Source organism: Phoxinus phoxinus (assembly GCF_949152265.1).
Source record: "Phoxinus phoxinus genome assembly, chromosome: 20".
NCBI lineage: Eukaryota > Metazoa > Chordata > Actinopteri > Cypriniformes > Leuciscidae > Phoxinus > Phoxinus phoxinus.
Window position 1 is genome coordinate 664,107 of NC_136895.1, and position 24,464 is coordinate 688,570.

A 24,464-nucleotide genomic window follows, 5' to 3' on the forward strand; every position below is an offset into this window, starting at 1 on the left:
TCTTCTGATGGCAGTTCTGGGTTAACCTGTTAGCCTTCAGCGCCACTTTTGAAAAATCCCCAGAAATTGCATACCCAACCTAAAAAAGATTCAATTCATTGACCCTTCGTCCTAAAAGCTCAAGTATGGTCTCATTTGAAAGCTGACACCTGGCACTTTATTGGAAATGTAGAATGAATTATTGTCATAATGAAAAAAAAATTATGAATAGCTTCAAAGTTGTGTAAGTTATTAGAAATTTATTTTTATGAAACATCTTCATGAAAATTAAATTGAAGTTGGCCCGTCAGCACTCTATAAATGCACTCCAGCTAAAGACACATGTCTGACCATGTTATATTTAAAATTTGAAGGTGATAAGTCTAAAACTCTGTATTTTGTTAAATGTTTTTCAAGATCATCTCAAATGACTTTATTTTGAATTGACTCTAAAATGCAAACTTGTGTTTATTGTCATCTATTAGCATCTATTCAGTCTATTGTCTCTATTGTTTTGTGGTGCAAACGAGCCCCATTCAGTGTCACTCTCTCCTGCTCACATTTACACCTTTCCAGCCGGCTTATGGCCATAAATATTATTTTCCTTTGTCTCCATTATAATCGCTAACGACTGGCTAATCACGGTGTTTCACCCCCTAATTTCTTTCATAATCTTCACTTCACATTTGAAACTGTGTCAAATGCCTTTCTCAAATAAAGAAATATTTCAGTAAGCATTCCGATTTAGAAAAAAAATCATAAAAAATAACAGCTAGATGGCAGGTGCAACTAGAGAGCTAGCTAGCATGTTAGCTTAGCACACCATCAATACACGACAATTTATGAGATTAAAACCCTGTTTTATGCTCCAAACTTACTTTATAGCGCAAGTCGAGTGTTTTAAATAATCTTCTATGAGCTTATTTGGCTTCAGAAAAGAAAATCAGACAGAAAATAAATGAGTTTATGGTATTCTGCATGTTTGTAAAGTCTATATCGATTAGCATTGCATTATACATATAATCTATTATTATAAAAATACCTGACATGGCTCGAAGAACACAGGTAAATCAAATATCATTGCAATCATGTTTATTGTCTTCAAAACATCTTTATCTGCATGTTATAGCGATCTCTGAAAGCTAACGTTAGCTGTGTTTATGTCAGTGACGTCCTGGAAGGTCACAGGTTATTGTTCTTCTTCGTGAGCTCCCATATTTGGAAAAAACTGTGCATAGAGCGCCCTCATTCTGCTGTATGGATTGAAAACACAGTACAGAGTATCCAGCGCTCTTTATGTATACATCGACGCATTTGGATATAAATTCAATAAATATTATTCCTGTCTATAGAAATATGATGTAAACCTATGATAATATATCAATATTTCTCCAAATCTGCACATTTTTGAGCCAAAAGCCCTGAGGAACGTTGTTTTGTCACGCGTTCTCAAGACAACAGCACCGGAGTTTTTTTCTGAATGGAGCAGCTGACGCTCATAATTCATATTAAAGGTATCGACTCATTTTTTCATTACATAAATCCTGACACAAATTAAGACATAACTGTCACTATAAGTTTCTCAGAATACAATAGTGGTCAAATACTGAAACGTGAGACTTATATATTTTTAATGATGTATAGTTTGTCAAGGTAATAACATTAAATCTGATAGTAACTTTGAACTATTTAAAAAAAAAAACGCTTCAGAGCGTCCTCGCTCTGGTGAAGGCTAACAGGTTAAATTGTGTGCATCCGTAAGAATCACTTGGCCTCTGCAGTGTTGATGTTCGGAGTCGTTTCAATGTCCCTGCACGGTAGTGATGCGCGGGTCGGCTTTTTTTCCAACCCGCGGGTCCGCATTTATGAAATTATTTGGCCCGCCCCAGCCCGCCCCGCACCACTGTATCTATTTTTACAACCCGCCCCGCACCGCACCCGCGACCATTAAATAGACATGCGTTGTAATGGAAATGAAAACAGCCTTTATTACAGGCTGAAAGTGCAGAAACATCGCCATGTTAACTGACAACAACAGACGATTATGAATATGAATGAAATGAACCATAAATCAGGTCATGTGATAAACATTTTAAACATTTACAAAGCACTTCACGTAGCCGAAACTGCTGTTGTCTCCTGCTGCAACTATTTCTGAGAACCGGTCCCAAACATTAGATTTAGCAGCCTGACCTTCTTTTCTTTTAATGATGTAAATTCCCGACCTCAATATCTCCCTCGCCTCGTCTTCCATCTCCACTTTTATTTCTCCTTATTTTATAGCTGGCGGTGGGAGCTGTTTGGCGCGCCGCTTTCGTGACATCACGTGACGCCTCGCCTGGGCACATCACGCAATATACGTTGCTGCGATCTTCATATTGTAAACTTATCAAATAACCTAATAGAATATGAAAATATATATTCCCAAATATTTAATATAGGCTGACATTTTTTTATTTTGTTTTTAATGACCCGCCCCAACCCGCCCCGCAAATAAAGTGACAATTTCTTTACCCGCCCCAACCCGACCCGCGGGTAACCCGCGGGGTCCGCGGGTTATGAGACGACCCGCGCATCACTACTGCACGGTTCATGTTCTCAATTCTTGTTTTTACTTGAGTAAGGAGTGAAGTAAATCCACCACCAATGATGACACCTCCTGGTGTCATATCTGCAAAACTACTGGGGTATTGTTTAAAAATGTTACGGCAGATGATGGCACATTCATTGCGTGTGGGGTTAACCTCATGCTTTCTTATTTCATCTACCAGGATGCGTATCATCTGGCGTCGCTTGTCAGGAGCAGGTCGCTTGCCATTGGCAATGGCTAACTGCACTTCCTCAGGCATTTTATGCCAAGGAATCTCAAATGTTTCATGCCATTTACTGGATATGTTGGCTGATTGGCTTACCCTGCTTAAAGTACAAGGTGATGATGGTGTAGAGCTTGACAGTGAAGATGAAGAGCAACAAGGCAGTGGACTGGAGACTAAAGACAGACTTGAATATGTTGAATCAACTGGCACGGTTTCAAGATCAAGTATGACTTTTGTAGTTTCTGAAAAACATGAAAATAAAATCGAACCTATACATCAATATTTTCACAAAATGTGTAGCATTAGGCAAATCATTAACATAAAAACTTAAGATTTTGAATTCAGAAGGCAATTCAATTTAATGTTTTCTACAGACTTTAAGCATTAATAATTGAAACTGCCTTTGACTGTGGCTGGCCCAAATACCGCTCAATCTAAACAGTCCGTTGCTTTAACTAGACAGGACAACTATTAACACTAAATTAATAATAATTACCCATTCTGAATGCCTCCAGAAGTTTCCTTTGCTGTATAACAGGCAACAGGTCTCCGAGATCATCCTGCTGTACATACTTGAGGTCTTCTGTTGATTCCACACCTGAGCTTTCAAGTGCAGTGATAATCCGTTTTTGAATATCCTCAGACATGTTGGGAAAAGTCTTGAAGATGATGACCTTTATTTCATCCATGATGGATGACATCACTCTAAAACGTTGGGACAGAATGATGAAGAGTTAGCAAAGACATGCCACAAAATGAATATTTAGGCAGTGGATAATAATCAAGCAGCTCTGCTTGATTGACACAGTAGTAGCCCTCCTGCACTGATGTAGTGACATAAGCATTAATGCAAGGTTGACGAACAGCCTGATGTACCTCAGTGATAAAGTACACTTCTGAATTCTTATGAATGACAGCCTTTTTTATTTGTCCTACTACAAGGCCATCATCTTTATGGCCAATCACAACAAACATGTTGCTCTTATATGCTGTCCCTTTTACAGTCACAGCATGACTAATAAGGGTATCTAGAGGATCAAAGTTAAGATGAGCAACTGACTGTCTTATCTTATCGTTGTAGTCTCCTATGATAAATTCAGTTCCCTTCTCTACCACAACAGATGATGGGAATAGGGTCCCAGCACTCAGAAACGATTGCAACAGTTGATGTCTTTCAGAAAGGGTTAAGCAGAGGTTTTTAAAGTTATGTAGCTTTCTTGCACATTGCTTGAAGTAACCATGCTTACTTTCATATCTTAATGTCCATAGACGGATTAGTGGCCCAAAGTGACTAATGAGTTCCGGATAATGATTAAGGTAGTGGTGCTTAGGCTTAAGCATATGATCCCCAAAAATCTGCATTCTGATATGCAAATATTTATCTATCAGAACTCTTAAATATGCTACCTGGCCTGTAGAAATGGTTGGTGCACAAACAAGCTCAACAATCTCTTTCAGCTGTAAGATAAGCTGCCAGACCTCACTTTCTCCAGGAGTTTTTATTTTATCACCGATTAATATTGGCAACATTCGCAGAAAACACCAATTCTGAACTGCATGTCCAGAGAGTTTTCCAGCCCCTGGGTTTACCTCACAAGGTTTGTTGTTGGCATCATTACCCAGATATTTAAATTGGTCTATACGCCGATTCAATTCAACATAAGTGAATGATTTCTCTTTTGAAACAAGGTGGCTGAGGTATAATGCCAAATCGGTTGAGACAATGCCCTCAAAAAGATCATGCCCAAGACAAGGAGGTAATCCAGGCTGGCATACATGAAAATATGTAAGCTCATTGAAAATGGAGTTAAATTTAATGCCTCCACAGTCCTTTGGGTCCGCATTACGACTCAGAGCATCAATATTTTTCTGATATGACTGTGGTGTGCGGTCAGGTCCCTTAGCCAAAGGATCGTCCAGAAATGTTTTCCGATCAATTTCACAATATCTGCAAAAGTGTGAGCTCTTGCTAAAATTTTCAGTGAAGCCCCCAATGTTGTGTGAACCCAAATTGTCGCCTGCTATGGCATACAATGTTCCCTTGCAGAGCTGGCCATCTGGCAAAGTTACTCCATTCAGCTCAAGATCTTTTAAATCATTCACAACAGTGCCAAACACTAGATCCTGTCCAAAATGCTTATAGTCTTGTTCTCGACAAAGCATCACAAGCTGCATCTGATCAATACTCGATCTATTGTGTGGCAAAATATTTGCAAGGGTCAGATACGTGGCCAAAATCTTGTGCTTTTTCCTCCCTGACCCTAGGGGGTTTACGACTTCAAACGAATCCTGATACAGGATTATGCCTATTGAATCAGCTGTGTGCTTAAGCAGCAAGTTGTTTTTAATATTTGTACCATCCCACAAATCCTGATAAACATTATCAGGCTCGACTCTAGTTCTTATTTGCTGCAATTGCTCCCTTACTGACTCTGAGGACAAGAGAGAAGCTATTGTCTTTTTCACCGGCACATATTGTGCAAAACATTCTTTACCTGACTCATTTTTACCGAGACAAATGGGCACTGGCTCAACATAATTGAAATTACTTTTAAAAAACTTTTTTCTCTTATGGTCAGTTTTGAGTTTGTTGGTATTGCAAGCCCTGTGGAGATCCTCACTTTTCATAGTATCCATCACAGTGTTTATGTCACCTTCAGGAAGTCCAAGTGATTTCAATTTTTCTTGTAGTTTGGAAATTAGGTGTGACTGATTTATGTCATGTATTTCCTGACAGTCTTCAATAATTGTTTGAATTGTAGATGATGGAAGGAGCAATTTAGCTTGTAGTTTCAGATAAAACAATGCTATATTTTTGAGAAATTGTTCTTCGTCTGCTTTTTCTGGGTAGATCTCCATTTCTTCATAACTTTCCTGACTGGGACTGCCAAGTTGCATATCACTCTCATCATTACAATCACTGCTGATTGAATGTGCAATTGAGTCAACTAGACTTTCTTTAGAGCAATCTTTATGCTTTCTTGACACATGTGCTGTGAATGTAGACTTCACCGTAAATTTTTTGTCACATTGTTTGAAAGGGCATGTAACTGTCTTGCCTTCAGTAAAATGACTTTTCAGATGTAAAAGAAGGCCACGGATATCCTCACACTTATAGCTACACAAGTCAATATGACATGTTAAATCACCTAGACAATCTAGTTTAGTCCTATTCGTTCCATATCTATGGCCATATGTGTGACACTTGAAGGCTGAAAACTTAGAAAAAGTTCTTGTGCATTCAGAGAAACCACACTTAAATGATGCATTCGGCGCAAAACTGTGAGCTCGCATGTGCCTGACATATGCAAATGTGTTGCTGCATGTTTTAGCACAAATGTTGCAAGTTATCATTTTTATAATAAAATCCAAAGACCTCCCCTACGAAATAATCGCACAATATTAACTCAGAAAATCTTTAAGCTATACTCTCTCTAGGGATAGTAAAAGTTTTGCATAAAACAGATGCAGAAAGTTAATAGGCTAACTGTTAGCCTTGATTTAGTGCACATTTCAAAAAAACCCAAACAAATGGTAAAATATCCCAATCCTCGACGTAGTTTTGGTAATCAAGTCAATATCACAGGGTAACACTTTTATCAGTTTGCACTTACCTTGATATATTGACGAAGAGAAAAGCTGAATGCAGGTGTCCACTGATCTGTGCTGGCAGGGTCACAGTCGGAGTGAAAATCCTCTTTCTGAATATATAATCGTTTTCTTACTCGTCTTTCTCACATAATACAATTTTTAAGAAATGTAATTTTAAACCTGTAATGTAATGTTAATCATTTTTGAATGCACGTCTGTTGATGGCGATTGATGAGTCCTGATGTTTTTTCCCGAGTTGTGAGCGAGCGGGCTCAAGCTGGCTCAAGCATGTGACTAGACTACAAAAAATACTGTATTATCCCGTAATACTGAACAGTAGCTTGCCGTTATTATTTTGCTTTTAAAATTCAGCATAATTTACAGTATTCAGCTGTATTTTTGAATAACGGTAAATTACTGTACAAAATCTCCCGTATTTTTACAGGATTTTTTTACAGTGTACATTCAAAATCTTTTGAGCATTCAAGATGAACTTGTTCACATTTAAAATGATTTTTAACATAAATAAGGAGCCCTCCTCCTCTACCAGTTTTCCTATCGTGTCTGAAACATTTATACCCATGCATTGTCAAAGCAGCACTAGGAGAATTTTTAGTTAACCATGTTTCCGACAAACACAAAAAATCTAAATTTGAATCGTTAAGCAAATGTTCAATTTGTTCATGTTTTGGTAACACACTTCTAATATTTAAATGTCCTCCCAAAATACCCTTCGGTTTAGCGCTGCGGTCCCAGATTACTTTAGAATGGTTCATTGTTTTAAAATATTGCAGCTTACGATGCCTCTCGACAGCCGACAGTCCATTGCGTCTCCCGACGACCAACACACGGCGACAAGTCGAGCCAGTCCCCCCGACACAGCCGGACAGCACATCCAGATTACAGCCGGCTCTGGCCTGGCCACCAGCAGCCACCGTGAGAAATGCAGGTGAGTCTCCAGCACAATTCGGCCCAACAGTCAAACCGCAGTATATTTAAATATACATTTACAGCCTGAGCTTGACTCCTCAAACAAAAAAACGACTTTTTCTAAACCCATCCATCGGAAAATTAACACATTGATGAATGATATTGGCACAATTGATGTATGGATAGATCTATATCCGAATACTAAGGATTATACACATTTTTCTCCCCCACACAATGTCTACACCAGGATAGATTATTATCTCATGTTTAATAGAGATAGGACCAGGGTGACAAGCTGCGATATTGGAACGATAGATATCAATGACCATGCCCCAATATACTTAACAGTAAAACTAGATAATAAATTTAAGGATACGTTGTGGAAATTTAATTTGACTCTTCTTAATGAGCCCTCTTTTAAAATACATATTAAAAATGAGATTCATTCTTATTTAGAAACTAATGATAATGAAGAGGTTACACCCCCCATATTGTGGGATGCTGCAAAAGCAGTATTAAGAGGTAAAATTATAGCACTAGCCTCACTTAAAAAGAAAACTCGACAACAGGGGTTAAAAAAATTACAGCATCAATTAAATGTATTAGAAAAAGAACATAAGGACAGGCAAACCCCAAAAATACTAGAACAAATAATAAAAAAAAAGAAACGAAATTAATATGCTGTATACTCAAGAAATAGAGAAAAAAATTATGTTCTCTAGGCAAAAATATTACGAAAACGGATCTAAATTTATGAAAACATTGGCATGGAAATTAAAAAAACAACAAGCAGATCAAACAATATACAAAGTCAGGGATCCTATTACCAACACAATACAAACCAAACAAGAGAACATTCAAGATGTTTTCGAAAGGTTTTACAAAAAATTATATTCTAAAATGCCTGAAGATAGAAACCAGGAGATTGATTGTGTTTTAGATGTATTGGAGTTACCTACCCTTACTGATGAGCAAAATAAAACATTGATAGCAGAAATAACAGCAAATGAAGTAAAAAGGGCTATTACTAAATTAAAATCGAATAAATCCCCAGGACCGGATGGATTTACTGGAGAGTGGTATAGAGCATTCCAAAAGGAACTAATACCTATACAAAATACAAAATAGCCTGCTATGCAGATGATATACTGATTTATCTTAGAGACCCAACCAAGTCTTTACCTCAACTCATGAAACAACTTCAGAATTCTGGCCCTCTTTCTGGATATAAATTAAATATTGATAAAACAGAAATTATTTTGTATAATTATAATCCCCCTGTAAATATTAAAAATACATATTTGTTAAAATGGCATACAAAATCATTTAAATATTTAGGTATCCATTTGACGAAAAACCTTGAAAAATTACAAAGAAAATTTTTTGAACCACTAACTGTTAAAATTAAAGAAGATTTAGCAAGATGGAATCTAATTCCCTTTTTTAGTTTTAGTTCGAGGATTGAAGCAATTAAAATGAATGTATTACCAAAATATCTTTACCTATTCCAAAGTCTGCCTGTAGAAATAACCGGAAAACAATTCATAGAATGGGATAAAATGCTTTCACGTTTTATTTGGCAAGGGAAAAAACCCAGAGTACGCTTTAAAACATTGCAGCTTCCAAAGGATAAAGGAGGGTGGTGGGCTCTTCCCTCATTAAAAGATTATTATACAGCAGCGCAAATTAGGACAGTGGTAAATTGGTGTGACCCACATTATAATGCTCCTTGGAAGGATATGGAAAGTTGTATTACAAAGAATATTCCTGTACAAACAATATTAGCAGATAATAATTTACGACAATATATAGATAAGCTAGAAGACCCATGGACAAAGTTAACTGTAAATGTTTGGGCAACTGTGATAAAAGAATTTAAATTATTGGAATGCACTTCTGTTTTGAAATGGATTGCTTATGATTCAGACTTCACGCCAAATCAGTCTGATAATAGATTTAAATTGTGGACAAATAAGGGAATAACTTCTTTTTGCACAATTATTGAGAAAGGGGAAATGTTAAGCTTTCAAGAATTAAAGGAAAAGGTTTTACTAGAAAATCAAGATTTTTACAGATACCTTCAGGTTCAAAGTTATTATGATAAAAAAATAAAAGGAAAAATAAAAGATAATTTGAATCCACTGATAGACTTGCTTAAGAAGGCATACACATCAGGTATTAGATATAAGATAGTTTCCCAGATATACAAGAGTTTAATAAATATGAAAGAACACTCTACAAGTTATATCAAAGAGAAATGGATGACAGAAAGTGGAATAACTTTTACTGATGAAGAGTGGTCAACTGTATGCAAATTTCAGTGGAAATCAACTAGGTCACTAAATTGGAAGGAGTACTATTGGAAAAACATTATTAGATATTTTATAACACCAATGCAAACAGCCAAATACAGTAATAACACTCCAAAATGTTGGCGAAACTGTGGATGTAATGAAGCAAACCATTACCATATATTTTGGGAATGTCTACATATTCAAGAATATTGGAAGGAAGTACAGGATGCTCTTGAACATATTTTTAGAAGAGACATACCACTAGAATGCAGATTGCTGTATTTTGGTTGTGTATGTCCAGATATAATAGCAGCAGATAACAAATACCTGTTGGGCGTACTTTTGGCAGCCAGTAAGAAGGCAATTACACGCAAATGGTTAAAACAAGAGAGACCAACATTAGATGACTGGATAGATGTGACCATAGAGATTTATATGATGGAAAAGATAACTTTTTTTGTTAATTTAAAGAAAGATGTTTTCCTTAAGAAATGGGTTGAATATGTATCAGAAAGAAGATCAGATTTTGCTGCTATACTTAAATAGTTGAAGATGAATATATAATGTATATGTTAATAATATAGCTATGTTTGCAGGTGTATGTAATAATAATACTCTTAAGTCATTTGAGATTATAATAAGTTGTCATTTGAGGTTGTTGAGGATGGAATCTAACCTAGGACACATGTTTCTCTCCCTGGATGTAAAAATAAAAAAATTGTGAAAGGAAAAAAAATGTATACTTTGAAACAGTTCTAGAGTACTCAACATATCTAGAGTACAATTTACATTTAAAACACATTAGGTAATTGTACATATATATATTTGTAAAGACACTTTGTGATTGCATTGAGCAATGTATGTAAACTGAAATATACTGTATGATTGTACTCAACTGAATGGTCAAAATAAACATAAAATAACAAAAAAAAAAGAATGGTAAAACTATCGGCCAACAGCATGTAGGCTACAATGAGATTCGATCTCGGATCGCGTGAAGCTCGCGTGGAGCTATCGTCGGACCGCTATCAAGATCACGTCTTATGCTCTTACAAAGCCTCATTGATGTAGCCTAATATTTTTCTATTGCAATGTTTTATGTTGAAATGTTTTCATTATTTATTAAATGTTTTACATTTAATTTAAGTAATTTCAGTATTGTGATTATGAATTCGTTTAACTACAATGTTTCACTTGAATGGATCTGCTACCACATTTCAATAACTCAATGAGCCGCGGCGCGGCGGCAGATTACGCAATAGAGAGAATAAACTGACACTTTTCAAAGTCTGTGATTGTAGCGCCTCTTAGTGGTCAAAGGCAGCAAATACACACCCGCAATTTTACCACCGCCGTAAAGTATTATTCTGGTTGAGTACCAACTGTATAATACTTACAGTATAATTTTTTTTGAAATTCTCCTGGTTGTTACCCCTGTATTCCCCAAACTTTACATATTGTTCCCTTATACTTGCATGTAAGTACTTCATAGGCAGGGGCGGACTGGCCATCTGTGTGATCTGGAGAATCACAGAACGGCCGGTACTCAGGACGGCCGGTGGGCCGGCCCACCACCCGCCACGCACGCAGTCATTACCTGTTTTTTTCCCCCCACTAATCTGTTTCACACTCCAGTACTGTAGGTGGCAGTAATGCACCTTTAAGTTGGATGCCAGCTGCACTGGCCGCGGCCGCCAAGTAAGGAGAAGAAGTGGTATGAGGAGGAAGAAACCAACAGCAAAGACGTTAGATAGAACGAAGTAGAACATAGAAGCATAGAAACAAACAAACAATATGCATAACGCGGCCGCGGGTAAAAAGCGGAAAGAAAAGGGTGGGGCTGAGAAGGCGAGAGAAAAAAAATTGCGGAATTTAGATAGTGAAGCAGCTAAATGTCACAAAATAACTGAACTATTTAGTTGCAGCACAGCCAGCAGCAGCACCACCTCGCTGTTAAATATTAGTAGTGAAGAAGTGAGCCAGACAGCTATTCAGCAACATGCCACCACCAGTGATGAGGGACAGAAAGATGAGCTGGTTCCACAGGTAGATCCAGGGCAAGTAAGTATGGAACATGAGAGGAGAAAGAGAGTTACTTGCTAGGGATGATGTTAGGAAGTGATATTCAGGGGTTGCTACATTTTTAATGATTACAGAAGTTAAAACAGCTAAACTTCAACATTTTAGCTGTAAAATGCCACATGCAGTAGCTAATATTAAGAAATATGTTGTGATTTTACTTTAAAAAATGTTGGTAACGTTACAGTTAATGCTTACAAACTTTGAAGATTTTGAATACAGAAGTTACATTTGTAATGGTGTGTTTTCATTTAGATGTGGTATTATTATTTGTGCAGTAAGATTAATTACTGCATAAATTAATTAACATTAGTAAGTAATAAATTAATTTTAAGACATCATGGAATAGATTGTATAATATGCTGTTATAATAGCATATTGTATAATCTATTCCATGCTATCTTGGAATAAAACCTGTTTTAAAAAAAAAAATCTATTCCATCATTTGTTTATTCAGGTTGAGCTTAGACCAAGATCTGAGAAAGACACCCACTCCAGCTCAACTTTGAATTTTTTTAAGCGCCCCAAGTCAGACAGTCACAGCCTAGAGGGTTTTTTTTCATACCACCCTCAGAAGAAGACAAAATACCTGACAGTACAGAGAGTGTTTAAACACAAAGATGGCACAGAGAGAAAATGGCTTACATACTGTGAAGAGAACCATACCCTGTATTGTGCAGTATGTTTAGCATTTGCCAAACCAACTGAAACCAGTCCCTTCATAAGTGGAATGCAGGACTGGAACCATATCAGTCAAAGAGTTGAGGAACATGAAAGGAGCAACATACACAGAGGTTGTGCTGAGGCATATTTTTTGAGGGCATCTAAATCAGATATAGCTAGCCTGCTACATGGTCCCCAAATTGTGGCTCACAGAGATCAAGTGAGGAAGAGACGGCAGGTGTTAGAAAGAGTAGTAGATGTGGTGAAGTTCATAGGAAAGAGAGGACTGAGCTACAGAGGACAGCAATCTGAGGCAGCGTACACTCTAGATGACCACAACATTGACCACGGCAACTTCCTAGAGCTCATCATTCTTCTAGGGAAATATGATGTATGTTTGAAGGAACATCTCACTGAGTGCATAGCAAAAAGTAAAAAGATGCACCAGTCACAGGCTAGGGGTCGCGGTGCTGCTGTAACATTTTTATCCAAAACCACTGTGAACACCGTAATTTCTACAGTGTCAAGTGTCTAATTCAGGAGACCATTGCAAAAGAGGTTGCTGAAAGTGTGATATTCTCTGTGCAGATAGATACAACCCAAGACATTACGTCCCATGAGCAATGCTCTGTAATTCTGAGATATGTTACAGATGCAATTCAGGAAAGGCTTCTTGCAGTGGTTAAGTGTGAGGCATCCACTGGTCAAGATTTTGAAACACCTTAAAGGTGCAGCTTGGACACATCTTCAGTGAAGGACCCAGGGTCATAGGGTGTTTCGGGTCTTTGATCTTCAGACACCCTCATCTGGGCGACCCAACCGGGGTTGATCAGGCCCCGGTTTGTGTCCAAGCAGCGCGCTACTCCATACTTCTCCCCTTTTGATCCACAACCACCTAGAGGCTTTTTCTGCGGCCTCACTGATGTTTTTAGTGGCTCTTCTTTCACGCAACCCTCTGATGCCAAGGAGCCCGAATGCCCGATGCACAGATTGACTTAGAAAGCCCCTGCATCCCACTTCTATCGGTTCACAGCGGGCCCTCCATCCACTCCCTCTGCATGCCTCAACCAGCTCGAGATATTTGGCCTTCTTCCTTTCGAAAGCCTCCTCCATCCTGTCCTCCCAGGGGACAGTAAGCTCCACTAGCACAACTTGCTTTGTTGAATCAGATGTTAAGACCAGATCTGGCCTCAGTGACGTCCTTGCTATGTGCTCTGGGAACTTTAACTGCCTCCCAAGGTCCGAATGCAACTGCCAGTCTCGGGCCGAGGCTAGCAGTCCTGTTGAGGCCTTACGTTCTCCCTGAGGTTTCTCCCCTGCCCTAACAAAGGAGATATTGTGCCTCACTGGGACTTGATGTTTAGACTCCCGGATTGCGGTGCAGATGGTGTCCGCTACTACCTTCAGCACCTGGTTATGGCGCCACGTGTACCTCCCCTGTCCTAGTGCTACAGAGCAGCAACTCAGGATGTGCTCCAGGGAACCACGAGCCGGACACAGAGGGCATGTTGGTGTTTCTGCTAGGCCCCAGATGTGAAGGTTAGATGGACTTGGGAGGACATCATACACCGACTGGATCAAGAACTTAAGTCTTGCGGGTTCTGACTTCCATAGTTCTGTCCAGGTAATCTTCCGGGCGGCTGCATGATTCCAATTGGTCCATGCTCCTTGCTGGCGCATTGCCACGGTCCTACTTAGGCGATCCTTCTCCACCTCAGCACGAATCTCTCCCTGCACCATCTGGCGTCTCTCTCGTCCTTGGGCTTTGTCGTAGCGTGGTTTTATGTGGCTACCTAGACCCGCTCTTCCCACTGCCACAGCGCCAACTAAGACACTATGTCTCAGCCTCGCTTCTGCCTTTTCGACTGCCTCTTGCGCTCGCCATTTCCTCCCAGTTCTGACCTTGATACCGGCAGAAGAGACTCTGGTGTCAGCAGAGTCTCTGTAAAGCAGCACCTCCCTGGCTCTGGTGACTTTGAACTCCTCAGTCAGGCCAGTAAAAGGAAGCTGCAACTTGTTGCTGTGCCCATACAGAGCAATGCTGCTCAGGCTCTTCGGCAGACCCAGCCATCTACGCAGATATTGGCTGATATTACGTTCAAAGCCCTCCACAATGGATACTGGGACTTCATAAATCAGTAGCGGCCACAGGAGTCTTGGCAGGATACCATGCTGGTATATCCATGCCTTGAACTTTCCCGGGAGACCGGACTTGTCCACCTCTGATAGCCAAGTCTTCAGCTCCATGTGGGCTGCCTCCACCGCTGCCTTGTCCTTCAGGGTGCTGTCGAAGATCTTTCCTAGGCTCTTCACGGGCTTCTCTGACACTGTTGGAATAGTAACTCCATCCACATAAAAGCGGTATTTGTCCTCCACTCTCCCCTTTCTCAGGACCAAGGATCTGGACTTGGCGGGCTTGAACATCATTCTTGCCCATGCCGTGATCCTTTCCAGACCACGGAGGAGCCACCTGCACCCTGTCACTGATGTTGATGTGACAGTCAGATCGTCCATATAGGCTCGGATTGGCGGTTGGCGAATGCCGGATCTGGACAGGGGACCCCTACATTCCACCTCAGCAGCCTTGACCAGCATGCTCATCGCTAGGGCAAACAATACCACTGAAATGGTGCAGCCTGTGATAATGCCCTTCTCTAGGCGGTGCCACGCAGATGTTACTGTTCCCGAGGTGAATCTCAGGTTGAAACTGTTGTAGTAGTCCCTTATGAGTTCAGTGATCTTCTCAGGGATGTGGTGTAACGTCAGAACTGTTGTCACCAGCTTGTGTGGAATTGATCCGTAGGCGTCGGCCAGGTCAAGCCAGAGGACTGCCAGGACTCCTCGATTTTCTCTTGCCTCCCGGATCAACTGGGTGATCACTCCTGTATGTTCCAAACAGCCCGGCATGCCTGGGACTCCACCCTTCTGCACCGAGGTGTCAATGTAGGAATTCCTCAGGAGATACTCAGATAACCTGTTGGCAAGAATCTTGAAAAAGATTTTGCCTTCCACACTGAGCAGAGAGATGGTACGAAATTGCGTGATGTCACTCGCGTTCTCCTCCTTTGGTATCCAAACACCCTCTGCATGACGCCATTGCTGGGCCACCTTTCCCCTCCGCCATACTACCCTGATGAGTCTCCACAGCCTCTCCAGGAGTCTCGGGCAATATTTATAGACGTTGTATGGCACTCCACTTGGGCCTGGGGCTGCGCTGGAGCGTGCAGCTCGTACAATGTTCCTGACCTCTGCCAAAGTGGGCTCCTTGGTGTTAAACTGGAAAGCGGGTTCTGGTGGTGTGGGTAGCTCTTTGCAGGTGGGCAGGTTCTCCTCTCTCTTGCTGTCACTGTATTTGTCACTGAGGTGCTGATTGATCTCCTCCTCTGGGCATCGCAGGGTCCCACTCCGCTTTTGCCCCAGCAGCTGCTTAGTAAAGCTAAAGGGATTTGCAACGAAAGCCATTCGCTTGCGAGCTCTCTCTCTGCCTCTCCTCCTGTGCCTCTCAGCCCGTCTTAGCGAGATGAGTTTCTGCCTCAAGATGTCCCTGAGCTCTGTCAGGGCTGGCTTTTCCTCCTCACTCGCCCTCTTATATTGACGCCTTAGGGCCTTCAGCTCTTTCCTGAGCTGGGAGATCTTGATCTCCCGCCGGTTTGGTCTAGCGATGTTCTGAGCCTTCGGTAATTTGATGCCAAATCTCTCTGCACCGATGCTGATGATTAGTGTACTCATCCACTGCAATCGCTGATCAACTTCTCCTCTGCATGATGCATCTAGAGTAGCCTCAACATCCTCGTCAAATTGCCGCCACTCGGCCTCCTTGTTTGCAGCTGGCCATAATACCCGACGGTGTTCTGATGGTTTGCTAGGTGAAGTCAATACTTTGTCCAGATGCTGACAGATGTGATGGAACGTTTTAATCTGGACATCAGTAACTGTGTCAGTAATGCTACAGATGGGGCATCAAACATGCAAGGCAAGTACAGAGGCTTCTCCACACTCCTGTCATCCAAAGCCCCAAACCAGGTACATGTTTGGTGCTATGCACATGTGCTGAACCTAGTTCTGGCTGACACAACTGAAATGGCCATATCCAGTGGGTCCCTCTTCTCCCTCATGAATGACATTGCTGTGTTCATTCGTGAATCGTATCAAAGAATGAATGTGTGGGAACAAAGAAGCCAGGATACTCGACACAGACGTCTCTCTACTATCGGAGAGACAAGGTGGTGGGCCAAAGATGTAGCCTTGAAGAGGATCTTTGGGTCATTTGGAAAACCAGACCAGGCTTTATACATTGATGTCCTCATGACACTCAGCGTCTTTCAAGGTCAGGCCAATTTAAAAACTGCAGTGCGTGTCAAAGCTGGATTCTTAGAGGCTCTGATGAGGTATGACACAGTGTTAACTGCTCAGCTTTTCCTGCGGATATTTGAGGTCACAACACCGCTGTCAAAATACCTACAGTCAAGTGGACTAGATATCTTAACTGCACACAGGATGGTAATGGCAACTCAAGAAACCATGAAGAACATGGCAAGAGATTTTGAGTCAGTTAAGCAAGCTGCTGATACCTTTGTCCAGTGGGCAAATGCACAACTCATGGTGGAAGAGGACTGTGAGCTTGAATTGGAGGCAGAACTTCCACAGAAAAGGAAGAGGAAAAGGAAGATGATGGCTGGAGAAATGACAACAAGTGATGAGACTCTCACAGATGCAAACAGAGCCTATGAAGTTGAGGTCCATAACCAGATTATGGATACAATCACCGAGAGCATCCACAGGCGTTTTCTGACCCATGCTACACTCTATGCCGACTTGGCTCTTCTTGATCCGAGAAACTTTGCTGAAGTGTCATCAGGTACTCTGCCTGATTCTGCATTTCAAGAACTTAGCAAATGCTTGCTCAGGTTTGACAGCAGAGCAACAGCTGTCAATTTGCAGTCTGAGTTAAAGTGTCTGGCAGCTCAGTGGCCACGGCTTAAAATGTCTGCACTTGAAGAGTACAAAGTCAGGATGGTAGGGGGCGGCTGTGATGATGACGAAGAAGACACAGATGTACTAAACAAACAGTGCAAATCTTGTAAGGAATGCCCAGTCTGTTGCTATCAAATTCTGAAACGCTACAACCTCTTCACAGATGCCTATCATATCCTTGGCTGGGGATACAGGTACCTCCTTACTCTGCCTGTGACACAGGTAGCCTGTGAGAGAAGTTTCTCTGTTCTCAAACACATCAAAAGTCGAATAAGAAGCACACAGTCACAAGAACACCTGGAAGCATTCATGCTTATGTCCACAGAGAAAGACATCCTCATGTCCCTTGATAATGACTTGGTCATAGACAGAGTTGCAGAACAAAGCGACCTGTTGAAGAAAATCCTTATCCCCCAACATTGAGTAAAATTCCATTGCTGGATTGTTTTTTTAGGTGAGTATTCAACCTCCATTTATATGTGAGTATTCAAGTTAAACTGTATATTAAAACCTCTTTAATTTGTGATTTATCATATAACTCATACAGTACTATGTGTTGTGTGTTTCAGATACCTGTTTTGTATTGGTTCAGCCAGAGAGGGACTGCAGTGTGTTGAGACCTCCATTTATATGTGAGTATTCAAGTTAAACTGTATATTAATACCTCTTTACTTTGTGATTTATCATATAACTCATACAGTACTATGTGTTGTGTGTTTCAGATACCTGTTTTGTATTGGTTCAGCCAGAGAGGGACTGCAGTGTGTTGAGACCTCCATTTACATGTGAGTATTCAAGTTAAACTGTATATTAATACCTCTTTACTTTGTGATTTATCATATAACTCATACAGTACTGTGTGTTGTGTGTTTCAGATACCTGTTTTGTATTGGTTCAGCCAGAGAGGGACTGCAGTGTGTTGAGACCTCCATTTACATGTGAGTATTCAAGTTAAACTGTATATTAATACCTCTTTACTTTGTGATTTATCATATAACTCATACAGTACTATGTGTTGTGTGTTTCAGATACCTGTTTTGTATTGGTTCAGCCAGAGAGGGACTGCAGTGTGTTGAGACCTCCATTTACATGTGAGTATTCAAGTTAATCTAGAATAATATGCTTTTAACACAACATCTAGTCAACATCAGTGCTATTGCTATAATTTGGATGGGATAGTATCATGAGCCACAATTAAAGTCTTGTGACACTCATGCCAGGCGTTATTGTTGTTGTTGTTGTTGACGAGTTTCCGCGCGCCGATTGCTTTGGGCCAGGCCTAGTCAAAGTCCAGGGCCGTTTTTTAGTCCCAGTCCGTCCCTGTTCATAGGTACACTATAATTAGGACCCGAGCACTAACGGTGCGAGAACCCTATTGGAATTGCTCCGTTTATTTAGGCCCCAAGCCTTGAAAAGGCGAAGGCCCTATTTTTTTCCTTAGGATTATTATTAGGGCCCAAGCCCTGAAAGGTATTACGAATATTCAGGCACTTTTGGGGCTCTTAACATGCTCGAAAACTCTTGAAACTTTGCACACGGGTCAGAACCCTCGGCCATTAGGGCCGGGCTGAAGCTGGTACCTGGGCGTGGCAGGGGGGCTCAACAGCGCCCCCTGAAATGGGGTCCGAAAACTTGGTCCATAAATCAAACACACTTGCATGTAATAATATGAATGTAATATGAAGTTCTCCATATTATGAATGGGTGTCAGTGATCTGGCAGTGATGAGCAACCTTGCTAGTTCCCTCATTTTCTGCCTAATGTAGTAATTTCTTCCTGAATGTGACTTCACCCTGTTGTACATCTGCTCCCCTAAAAGAAGAATGTATCGATCATTTCTGACAACATTTGAAACTTCATCATTCACCATCTCACAAGCAATGGTCCATAGACTTTTGCTAACATCCACTGGTGGAGGAAGGGTCAAGCTGTTGATTGGCTGAACTCTCTTCTTCCCAATTGTGCGGTTTTCATATTTGGGGTTCTGGGGCCATGTTCGGATGTGTCTCCATAGTGTCTTTCTGTTGTTCAGACCTTGACAGTGGATACAGTGAAGTCAAAGGTGGATTTTACTTCTTTTGCAAGCAACCATTTCCCCATTTCCGTTTTTTGAAACTGCAGCATTATGGGCAAAGTTTCCTCTACTTTTCAAAAGGCGTAATCTCACTTTTCTTTCCTTTGACCTTTTATCGAAGCTGAATGCCTTAGCTACCTCAAAATCATTGCGATGAACAAACTCCAAGTGCAGTGCGATTTTAGAGTATGGCTTCTGACAATAGGCGCAATATGGTTTCTTGTATCTCTTTTTTTGCACTTTATTAGGCATCGGTGTCACAGATGTGGAACTGTGATAGAATGAGCTTGTACTCGTGTCTGTTGTACTCTTAAACTCTACAGCACCTCCCTTCACTGGCTCAGCATGCCAGATATTTAGTTCTTTACTTTCAAAACTGTCGTCTGATGAGCTACCGTCGGTATCAGGGACATATTCTTTGTCACTGCAGTCAGAAAAGGAAGATTCCTCACAAGATATCTGTGAGAAAAATATTATTGTATTAAATGCCCCTATAAGGAATATTAAGCAAATGAATACTGAAAGCCATGTCGTGGCTCCCACCAACAAAAAACTAGCACATACCTCAGATTCATCATTCTGTGAGTGATCAGTCGCCCCTCTTTCAGTTTCAGGTGTTCTTGTTGACAGTTGTTCATAGCGTTGAACACAATTGTCATGATGTTCTTTCAGTCTGTTTACCCGGGCAGCAAACCTATACAGTACCTGTGGTTTATAAATAGTTCAGAATTTGGAAGTATGTTGAACTTTTTTCTGAAGAAACTGGCCAAATGTCTATTTAATGTTATGTGAATATAAATGTTTTATGTGATATAAAATGTAAATAAATTAGCTGCGCACTGTGCGCAGTACTTGGTAGTTAAATTAATTATAAATAAACATAAACATTAAAAAAAAATAGTAGGCTATTTGCAGTATAGTAAATCATTTTGCACTGAAATGAGTCTGACACTCGAGTCTGTCGGCTCTGACAGTGCTGCATCACCTGCGCTATATCATAGCCTAAGATTTCCGAAAATAATACTATGTTGTTAAGTGATATCATCACAAGAACTTGAGGAATATGCAACATAATTTAGACAATTGTTTTTGTCATATGTATTATAATAACTGACAGACACTATCATTTCAGCCGCTGTGTGCAGAGCCGTGTTGGGAGCTCAGCTTCGCGGCTGACACACGATCAGACTATTAACTTAAAGCTTTTACTCTTAAACACAAAAGACACATCCACTTTAATAAAAAACAAATATATTTATTAAACAAACCAGATAGAGAGCAGAAACTAAATAAAGAGCATAACGGAAAAATAAAGCATAGGCTCAAAAACTAATACAAACAGTGGGCACAGCGCATTGCACATTAGGCTCCAAATAAAAAATAAAACAGGGCAACCTAACGCAGACAAGTTAGCTTACCATTTTTAGGTGATATGACATGTTTGTCGTCGAGCTGTGATATGCAAATTGTTTCTTGCAAAATTTGCATTCGACTTTTTTCCCGTTTTCTATTTAAAAAACTACTTTCTTCAATCTGTCTGTCATCTGTCTGACATTAGTTATGCGTAAATGCACGTAACTAATGTCAACCAAGCAAGCTAGTGCGTATAGGCCATGAGGTGTTGGCGAAATAGCACATTAGCGGGCCGGAGGGAATAAAATGGAGCAAAATCCCCAGTGTTAAATTAACACTGCTCAGTGTTTATATGAGTCCACACTCAGAGAGTGTTAAATGAACACTGAAGCAGTGTTAAAGTTAATTAGATAATTAAGTGATTAATTGAGTTATGATTGAGCATTATTAAAGACACCTGATGATAACAAGCAGAATCACTGAAGGAGAAAATCGTAATTGGTATGTTACCATTATGGAGATCAGTGTTTGTTTTAGTTGGGCTCTTGACCCTTAAATTAATATCTTTAGATTTTGTTTGGGTGCTGTACGTGAGTTATAACTTCCAGATGAACAAAGAGAAAATGTGATATGATGGTGTTGCTTGTGTTATAACATTATCATTATTTCACAATCATTTGACTTGAATCACTGAACTCAAGTCGAGCCAAATTACTGAGTTACTTTTAGTTTATTGATTATAGCAGCAATGTACTTGAAAATCATAATTTTTTTAACTTTTAAAATGTAATCCAATGTTTTTTTTTTTGTGTTTTTTTACAGACATCACAAATCAGCCTGTGAATCTGAACAAGCATTTTGCAGTGCATTCTGGATGCCACCAATCAAATCTCATTCATGGCTCCCATCATGCATTGCTGCATGAATAAATAATGAGCTTATGTTCAGAGGTGATCTGTTTGTCACCATTGTTGAGAGTCATCCGCTAATTCTAGATCTCTGTGTATGCGTCCCTGACAAATACTTTTAAGTTTTTTTTTTGTAATTGATTTGATAATTTGGATTTAATTGAAAAAGTTAAAAAGGCATATTCTACAAAGACAGTGCTATAATCCATAAAGTAAACTTAACTCAGAAATTATGCTCTCAGTGAGTTCAGTGCTTCAGACCAAGTATTGATTACGTTAAAACACAACCAACACCATCTGATCACCTTTTCTCTTTGTTCATCTGGCTGTTATGACTGAATTACAGCAGCCGAACTTAATCTAAATGTAACAAAGTAAGGGTCAAGAGCCCAACTAAACTAAACACTGATCTCCATAATGGTGACCATTCATTTTCTCCTTCAGTGATTCTGCTTGTTAACATCAGGTGTCTTCAATAATGCTTAATCATAGCTCAATTAATCCCTTAATTATCTCATTAACTTTAACATTGCTTCAGTGTTCATTTAACACTCTCTGAGTGTGGACTCATATAAACATTTCATTTCATTCATTTTTCATTTTTTTCTGTTTGGTCATTTACAGATCATTCAATCAAATCATTCAAAACATAAACACAATAGATGACCTGGGGTCCGTTCTTCGTACGTCGCTAACTCACTTAGCTGGATTTGATTGTTGGCGATTTGGCATGATCTTGGATTGTTTGGTTCTTCGACGCTCATCCTGGACTTGCTGTCATAGCAACAGGTGCGCAATCTTAAACCTGCTCGCGAGCAGGCTTATTTCATGTTAACAGGATTAGATCCCGGCTTTATAAGCAGAGGTGATACGGTAAGTCGTTCGCAGCCATGTCTTGTCCGTTTTTACGCCAGGAACCTGTTGCTGAAGGTGCCAGAATAATTCGAAGAGCTCTTCGAATTAATCGCGTTTTGCGAGATCGACAGGATCCTTTAGCGCAGCGCGATAATCTAATGATTGAGAGATATCTTTTTTCTCAGGAGGGTGTAATCTACATTGTCAACTTGTTGGAGCCACACGTTAAATGTTCGACTCGTCGGAGTCGGGCTTTAACAACTGCAGAAACAGTTTGTATAGCTTTGAGATTCTTTGCGAGTGGCACTTTCCTTTACACTATTGGAGATGCGGAAAACTTGGGGAAAAGTGCTGTATGTCGTGCCATTCGCAAAGTTTATCTGGCACTCAAACAGTTTTTAGGGGGCTTTGTGATATTTCCGAGCCACTTAAGACCACAGGCTGTGAAGCAGAATTGTTTTGCCATTGCAGGTACATTATAATTGTTAATGAAGATCATGCAATCAAGATCATGCCAAAAAGTAGCCTAGGACTTACAGTATTTGTTCCTCAGGCTTCCCTAACGTGATTGGTACCATAGACTGCACACACATCCCCATCAAGGCCCCACCCGGCCCCAATGAAGGGGATTTTGTGAACCGAAAGGGATTTCACAGTGTAAATGTGCAGGTAAATTACTATTACGATTCTTAAAGGTAGGGTAGGTCAGAATTGTCGAAAAAAAACTTTTATTCAAATTTGTTTAAACTGTCTTTATATACCAATGCATAATTAAAATGTAAGTACTCTGATAAAAAGAGTATAAAAATCGAGTGACTCTAGACCGTTTAATCTTCATTAAACACAGCTCATTAATTCCATTCACTCCCACCTAAAAACGGGTGCGCGACTGCGCGCACGTGGGCAGAGCCAGTAATAACGGCGGTAGTCATGGCGACGTCGAGTGACAGTCGCGCAAGCCAATCCTGTGATTCGTCCCGAATGGAAATAATGAGCTGTGTTTAATGAAGATTAAACGGTCTAGAGTCACTCGATTTTTATACTCTTTTTATCAGAGTACTTACATTTTAATTATGCATTGATATATATAGAAAGTTTAATCAAATTTGGTAAAAAGTTTTTATATAAATCCTACCTACCCTACCTTTAATATTCCAGATTAGAAAAAAAAAAAAATATATATATATATAAAGTAATCAAAAAGTATGCAGTTGACAGATTACAAATATTTTAGATGGTGTGTGACGCCATGTTCCACATAACAAATGTGGAAGCCAAATGGCCTGGTTCTGTGCATGACTCCAGGATTTTCAGAGAGTCACATTTATGCACATTATTTGAACGTGGTAAGGAAAAATAATAATTTCAAACTCACTGTATTACATAATTTTATTATGAGCCTAACAAAACTGCATTTTTCAGGTGCTTACGATGGGATCCTGCTAGGAGACAGGGGCTATGCCTGCAGGCAGTACTTCATGACACCATTCCCTGACCCAACCCCTGGACCACAAACCCGTTTCAATACAGCTCTAGCCAGGACAAGGGCACGCATTGAAATGACCTTTGGGCAACTAAAGGGAAGATTTCAGTGTCTGAAGGGTCTGAGGGTTGCACCTGACAGGGCCTGTGACATTATTGTTGCATGTGCCATCCTCCACAATATTGCCACCATCAGAAAGGAGAGGACCCCTGTGGTGGAGGTGCAGCCTGATGATGACCTCCAGCCAGTGCACTTGGACCAACCCAGTGGCAGAGCTACACGGGACCGAATTGTGGGACACCATTTTTTTTTTTTTTTTTTTTTTTTTACACACACAAACCTTCATTAAATTAATAATAGACAAGACAACATGCTTAGTTCCTTGAGTTTTATTTCAATTGTTTCTCAAGAAAAGGCAGTGATGGTCATCTTTTGCCTGCAATAAGAGATATTGTTATGCAAGCT

General features: G+C 40.1%; 1 protein-coding gene and 2 long non-coding RNA genes across 3 annotated transcripts; 2 read left to right on the forward strand and 1 right to left on the reverse strand.

The window, feature by feature from the left end:
• Positions 1-2,669: 2,669 nt before the first annotated feature.
• LOC306988706 lies at positions 2,670-6,629 on the reverse strand. The gene is made up of 3 exons (XR_013795480.1): positions 6,410-6,629; positions 3,292-3,500; positions 2,670-3,037 (listed from the first exon to the last, which is right to left on the reverse strand). It is a non-coding gene; the product is annotated as an uncharacterized lncRNA (long non-coding RNA).
• A 10,581-nt stretch (positions 6,630-17,210) lies between these two features.
• Positions 17,211-18,257, forward strand: LOC306988601. The gene is made up of 3 exons (XR_013795449.1): positions 17,211-17,780; positions 17,896-17,958; positions 18,202-18,257. It is a non-coding gene; the product is annotated as an uncharacterized lncRNA (long non-coding RNA).
• Positions 18,258-22,325: 4,068 nt separating this feature from the next.
• On the forward strand, positions 22,326-24,421 carry LOC306988784 (putative nuclease HARBI1; the record flags this gene model as incomplete). The annotated part of the gene is made up of 5 exons (XM_079593933.1): positions 22,326-22,983; positions 23,042-23,185; positions 23,751-23,862; positions 23,939-24,291; positions 24,410-24,421. The coding sequence occupies exons 1-5, from the start codon at positions 22,552-22,554 to the stop codon at positions 24,419-24,421; spliced, it is 1,053 nt and encodes a 350-aa protein (XP_079450059.1). The 5' UTR covers positions 22,326-22,551.
• Between the last annotated feature and the right edge of the window lie 43 nt (positions 24,422-24,464).